At 29.2% G+C, this 6,941-nt stretch overlaps 1 protein-coding gene across 1 annotated transcript; it reads right to left on the bottom strand.

The window, feature by feature from the left end:
• Positions 1-394: 394 nt before the first annotated feature.
• Positions 395-5,408, bottom strand: LOC126835814 (uncharacterized). Its single transcript, XM_050568640.1, has 7 exons — positions 5,382-5,408; positions 5,277-5,306; positions 4,718-4,789; positions 4,124-4,171; positions 3,059-3,088; positions 1,354-1,446; positions 395-636 (listed from the first exon to the last, which is right to left on the bottom strand). Coding segments are annotated over exons 2-7 (486 nt in total). The 5' UTR covers positions 5,278-5,306; positions 5,382-5,408.
• Positions 5,409-6,941: the final 1,533 nt, after the last annotated feature.

The raw sequence follows: 6,941 nt of genomic DNA, 5'->3' as shown, positions 1-6,941 counted from the left end.
TTTTTATACTATGTTCCAAGTCAATTAATTTCGAATTTAAATATTTCATTATTTTAAATAATGGCGAAGCAATGTCGACAGATGGGATGGATGGAGAGGAGTAGTGGTCCCGATAAAGAACCTAAATGGCCTGTATGTTAAGCCAATAGAAATTATAATTGAAAGTAATGAAATAATTTATAATCGCGAGCAAAGACTTTATTATGCAGTACATTAAATTTGTTTTGACACGGACTATTAGCGGGCATTTGGCCCGTGTGATTATTAAATTAACAACTAACGGTGTCGTGTTGCGTAAACAGATATGTAAATTTATTTATTAAAATCGGCAGCAAAATAGTGCAAAACTATTTATTATATTTTATTAAAATAAATCTAAGAGAATAGAAATCATTTATGTTATCAGCAACTCTATGATGTTGTTCCAGGTTGAGCCCTTTAGACAACGTAGGATCTCCATAGGCCCAATCATAGCGTATTTGCATTGAACCGTGTAATGCGGTCCATATTGTATAACACAAATACCATCAGGCGAAACTTCGGCTGTTCTTGTCCACGAGCCTGTATATTTTGTACTTATGAACAATCCTATGAGTCGACATGTGTATTTAAATTCCATATTATGGTTTGTTGGGACTAAAAAAAAAAATGTTCAAAAGTTTAACTTGTTGCACTGAAAAATACATAGTTGGACAAATAAAAATTAAGGCTTATCTTATTTTTTTTTTTTTTTTACGGTACAACCTAAATCAGTTCTAATGTTCCAAAAAATAAATTATGCAAAATATGAGACCGTTCCGTTAATTTTGACCCGTTCCCCTGGGCCTCTAAAGTTGAGTTAGAAAGTAATTTTCCAAAAAAAAACTGGACTTTTCGCTATAACTTTTCTGTTGGTAAATCCATAATTATGGAAGTAAAAACCTTTGAATATACTACTTCTTTAATGTCCACCTCTAAACTCTAATTAATAAATTACTAACTAATTAGTTAAAATAAATGAACTTAGACCCAACCCATCTAAGAGTCCAAACGTTATATAACGTAAATATATAGGCAGTGAATAGAGCGTGAAATTTAAATGCAGGTGAACCAAAAAACCGGAAAATTGAATTTTACTATATAATACACTTTTGCTCTGAGGTACGGATATTAACCTAATAAAAAACTGTAACAGTGGGATAAGTGTTAAATAACTTGTTGAACTAAGTTTGTAGTTTCTTTAACTAGAAAATTAATTGGACGAATTATTTACGTGGTCATTTTAACTATACATGTGATATATGTAGTGCTTGTTGGTCCGAATATGCATTTTTTCAGTGTAACTACTAGTTTTATTATAAGTTTATTATTTACAGCTTGCAATGTCGAGTATTAAAGCTCCTAAAGTTTGTCTTAACAAATTTCTTCTCTCAACTCCAAGTTTTTTCATAGTATCTCCGCTTATAGCTGAAAAATTCAATAAATGTGTTAAACAAAGTATAAATAATTTTGTTAAGTGTTTTCATTATGACAAATTTTTCAACTCAGTAAACACGACGAAATTTCCAAATTCCAAATTACATTATTCGAAAAACCCACATTAAACAAACACACAAATCGTTAAAATATGTTTTATAGGAATTATACGTTTACGTGGTGTCTATTGTAGAGACGGAGCATATTTGGGTGGGGGCATAGTGGGGACGGGAAGGTCACGGGTTAACAGCAATTTTTAAATCTGAAAGTGATAAAATCACTTTTGAAAAAACGCTTCGATGCAAATCGGTAGTTAGTATTTTCAAGCCAGTACAGCCGTCCCCACTATGCCCTGACCCAACTATGCCCCGACCCCACTGTACTGGTTTTTCTTTTTTTTGCAAAAATGTAGTTGACCAAATAACACATATACAATGTCTTGTTAAATTTAGATGGAATGGTGGACGATTCATGCTTCAATCGTTTGTACTCCATAGATTAAATTATAATCCCTTATTCTCAATAAAATTAATATTTATGTATTATATACTTCCATTAGAGCAATCTCACACAAACTATTTATACTTCATAGATTATTTCAAAGCTTTATCATACTTATATTTTACTAGATTGACAATGTACAAAACAAAATGCAACTAAAAAAACCTTTTCATAGATCCTTAAAATGTAAAGGGTAGGGTATTGAAAAGGGTTTTCCCATTTAAATACATTGGAAAATCGCCCGTTTTACTGCCCCACTCTGTGTATTAATTTCTTGTTATTTCTAAAGAAAAATTGAGTTTCTAACATTTAAATAAAAATTAAATCATATACTGGTACTCTGATGGAGAATAACGAGATAACGACAGTGGTTTTGTCGTGTCAGAACCATTAAGTGTCTTAATAAGTACACGGATCGGTTTTTTTTCCAATAAATCGTGTATCTACTATAATCAGTTACACGATTTAGTCGTCTGTGATATCATTTAATAAATAAAATATCATGATACCAACCGTTGGGTCCTAACCTAACCTAACACGGGTCGACGTTACCAACTGACAGTTTTTAGCGTCTGTTCGATTCTCACATCTGGTACATCGTGTTTGTAGTTGGTACTTGAGCACAAAACTTAATACTATCATTCTGCATAAATATACATAAAATTGTTTTGATGATTTGATAAATTTTTTTTAAAGATTTTAGGTGTTTTTGTTGAAATATACTCAATCTGCGAAAACACAGTTTTCCGGAAATTAAAGGAAAACTGTAGTGCCGACATTTTTTTCCGTTTAATATGTTATGGATACATATGAATTCCAACTAATTGCAAATTTTCAACCTGAAGGTCTTAAAATTACGGCTAAATACCCTAAAAAACAAAAAAATTTGTACCCCCCTAGGGGGTGGGAAATGGGTATAATTTAAATTTGATCCGACTCTTTTTCTTGAAAATACAGCCAGTAAAAGTTCTAACTTAAAAACTCGTACAGTTATTTTTTGTTTTTTTCAAATTTCGACTGTGAAACCTGGATCGACTTGAAATGTCGAATGACCATTTAGATTTTAAGCGCTATATACAACTGTCGAATAAAACATAATTACCACGAGCTGCAACCTCTTGGGCAGTAAGTTCTGTAACGGTAACATCAAAATATGCAATTAATAATAATTGTACGGTTATTGAAAATAATTATTTTATTAGATCTACGTATAACGGCAACATTAAAATTAAGATAACTTAGGCTAATTAATTAACTTAATCATTTATTTGTCAAAAACGATTATTCATAATTTTGTTGAAAATTACAGGTAACATGGATATGATATTGAGCTGGAAGTCATTCCAAAATTTGCATGGAAAAATCGTGTTACGATTTTGCGTCATCAACATAAAGATAGAGATTTAGTGATAATAAGATAGGCATTAATGTTTGCGGTGGACGATACGGTTTTACGACTTTCCCATTATTTTATTTATTTTTTCATTTTAATTTCTATTCATTCAATTACTTGTGTACACTTATTTATTCAGTGTGAATTTTACGAATAATTAACGAGAGATGTTCCAGGAGTGTCACTTGAAGGAGCTTGAAATTAAGCATATTCTTAGAGTTTTGTAATACTAAAGTATCTTTTTGAAATGTTCAATATTTATATTAATGGCAACTGATAATAAAACAATCATTATGGTTAAACGGACCCGTAATGCTAAAGCATTTCCACGATTCAATGTTTTTCCGAGGAGCGGAGAAAAGAACTAGATTTTTTTAATAAATATGTACTGTGGCTATAAAATGTTAAAACTTATAAAACAATAAATTGGTAAAGTAGTCTTGGTTTACATTACTCTATTGCACACAATCCCGTTTATGGTTTAGGAATTTTTTTCATCAACGAAGTTAAGTAACTCATGTTACTCAAGTAACTCATTGTTTATGAAAACGGTCAAATTAGTTCAAATAAAACTCATACTGTTGGTTGAACGAAAAGTTTGAAAAATTGGTATTCACGAATTGAAATAAGTATAGCGCATAAGAATTAAAAATGTTTTTTATAATTTTTTTTTATGTAAAATTGTATGTGAAATACAATTATTTTTAATTACCCAAAATGTTAACTATCAGTTTTGTAAAGTGTTTGTGAAAATATGTTGAATTTTATAATTACCTGAGCCTTCGAATATTGTTTCTTGCAGCGCATCCTCCAATAATTGCTCTAAAATTAAAAACAAAACACATTTTTAGATATGTCTATTGTTATGGCAAAATTAATGTGCTTATGAATTTTTCATTATTTAAAAACTAATCTGAAAGCCGTATGTAATGTATTATATAATGTGAAATATGAATTACGGTGATCAGGGTTGTCATTAATTCTTTGATCTGAAATTAAAACGAAAACTTTTTATACTTGTGAATAACTAACAACTATATGGAAATATTTTCAATTATTACCAGGAAATGAAAACATAAAACACAATTCCTCTGAAATTATGATTACAAAAAAATTATTTTTAAACGATATTAGACATAATTTCATGTTCTATTATACATTCAAAGGTGGTAATCAAGGTATAAAATACACGTTTAATAATAGTAAGGAAGTTACATTTATAAATAAATATTGAGTGGTTTAAATTTAATATTTATATCACTCATAAAATTGCATTGATAAATCGTTCTTGCAAAAATTACTGTATAATTTCCAAACAAATTCTTCTACTAGTATACTTAATTGGTTTTTTTATAGAATAATAATTACTCATGTCGTATGTATCTACACCATTAGCTTCTCGTTTTGTGACCAACAACTTTATTTTGTCCCAAAGTGTCACTAAAATAAATAAATAATTGACTGAGTAAAAAAAAATCAAATGAAAATTTAATGAGACATAATATGTATAAAAATGTTCTGAATAGAAGTAAATTTTAGTTAAACGTGGCCCATTTACCTAGTAATAAACCGTGTTGGAACTGTATTACACAATTCTTCTATAATATCTATTCTAGATCATGAATAATATTGTACAGACTGAATTAAAATGAAATCATATTATTCGTGTGGGAGACTCTTTCGAGTAATATTCTCAATACAAGTTGCATTAATTAAGCTTATTATCCTCATCAAACCTCAACTTCACCACTATTGATAATTCCTGGAGTTCTTCGATAAAAATTCAATACACACAAACGCCAATAATTGGAAGAATTTTTTTATAGAGATTATAGTTCATAAATATAAATTAACTTATAGTCAGGCAAATGGCAAGTACAACAAAACCTTTAAATTTATAGCATCAATCATTTTAAGTATGTCTTACTTTTATCATAATGTATGTGAAGGAGAAAGTCTGTAATAAATTATGTATAAAAACTGTAAGTCTTAAAACTTCAAAAAGTATTTTTTAAACAACAAATGTACTGACTTGTAAAATCAAGCCTAATTCTATCGTCTCTTTCATCTGTAAAAAAGTTGAATATTAAATTTTGTTTAGTTTTTTTTAAACCTAAGCCAAATACCTTCAGTAGGTACTAGTAAAAACGAATTACATACCCGCCGCAATTGCCAAAACATTAGAAAATACACATAGCAGTAAAACATAAACAGCTTTCATTTTTACCTGCAAATAACAATTCGAATTAAAATATGTTATATTAGACGGAGGTATACTTACAATAAAATCTAAACATTTATTTCAGAGTTGTCTATGTAAATTGTTTAACTCCAAGCGGGATTATTTCTTTTTCATTGTGTTTACTTATTTACATTGCTCTGGAGTGTAATTTAAACTTTAAATTATTTTCAGTTGGCGTAAACATGTTTTTACCACTGGAAATCAACGGTGCAACGCCCTCTTAAAAATATAAATCAAAGCGTTTATAGGGTTTATTTGAAAGTGGTTTTACCACTTTTGTTAAAAAATAATTCCTGTAGACCTGTGACCTCTCCGTACCTACTGCTTTGATCATATTATGCCTCGACCCCACTGTACTAGCTTACTAGGACAAAATCACTTTCACATAAACGCTTTGATACATGCTATATTTACTATGCTATGCGTAGTTATAACCAGTTTTGCATCATTCTAATTAAATATATTTAAATAATTATCTAGATAACAAATTATTCAAAGTTCTTTGTTGAAAAATGTATTCGAATAATTTCAAAAAATATCATTTAAATAGTCTGTAAGTTTTTTTTTTAAGTAGGTGTGTTCTTTATTTTACGATGTATATTTTAATGAAAGATTTACTAACTACTTTCTAAATACAAAACCTTGTGGTGTTTTACACCACAAGGTTGGTCGGAATAAGACGGTTGTTAGCCAGTGGCTAAAAACACCGTAAAATAAACAAAAAAAAAGAAAAGTAATGCAAAACTGTTGTTGACTTAGAAAAAACTGTTAAGCAAATTTATGGTTAAATATATAGTAAAGATATAAAATCTACTTGAACCCTAAACCATAATAAAAATTTTTATGGTTTAGGGTTCAAGTAGATTTTATATCTTTACTATATGTTGTTGACTTGCCGTCAAAAACACCGTTGCCAAAGATATATCGTCAAACACGGTTGGACTTAAACGAATTAGTCAAACCCCGCTGGACCGATGGAAAGTTGATTGATTAATTACCCGCATGCCTATTTCTGTCATTGGGACCCCCGAAACGCGTAAAGTTATACTTGATGTGTGTCCTAATTTTTTAAATGTTTTAGTGACCTATAGTCTTAAATGTAGCTTTTAGCTAATAGTATATTATTTTCCCTGTGGTTCTTAATTGATTTTAATAAGATATTGGCATTTTTTTTTCCAAAAAATTAAAATATTTGTATTAATAATAATTAGATTGTAATAATAATTAGATAATAATATCTAAAAAAGTGAAAATGACCGAAATGAAGACTGATGCCCTTTTAACAAATTAGCATTCATTTAGAAAATATATAAAGCCAGTAAATATAAAAAAAACAATTTCGTATATTAC

This window comes from Adelges cooleyi, unplaced genomic scaffold, assembly GCF_023614345.1.
Source record: "Adelges cooleyi isolate 19-005CV unplaced genomic scaffold, UGA_ACOO_1.1 ACOO_flye_CR_arks_rails_tigmint_CR_PRNA_23, whole genome shotgun sequence".
NCBI classification, from domain to species: domain Eukaryota; kingdom Metazoa; phylum Arthropoda; class Insecta; order Hemiptera; family Adelgidae; genus Adelges; species Adelges cooleyi.
The sequence above is the reverse complement of the archived record's forward strand: the minus strand, read 5'-3'. Positions and strand labels throughout refer to the sequence as shown.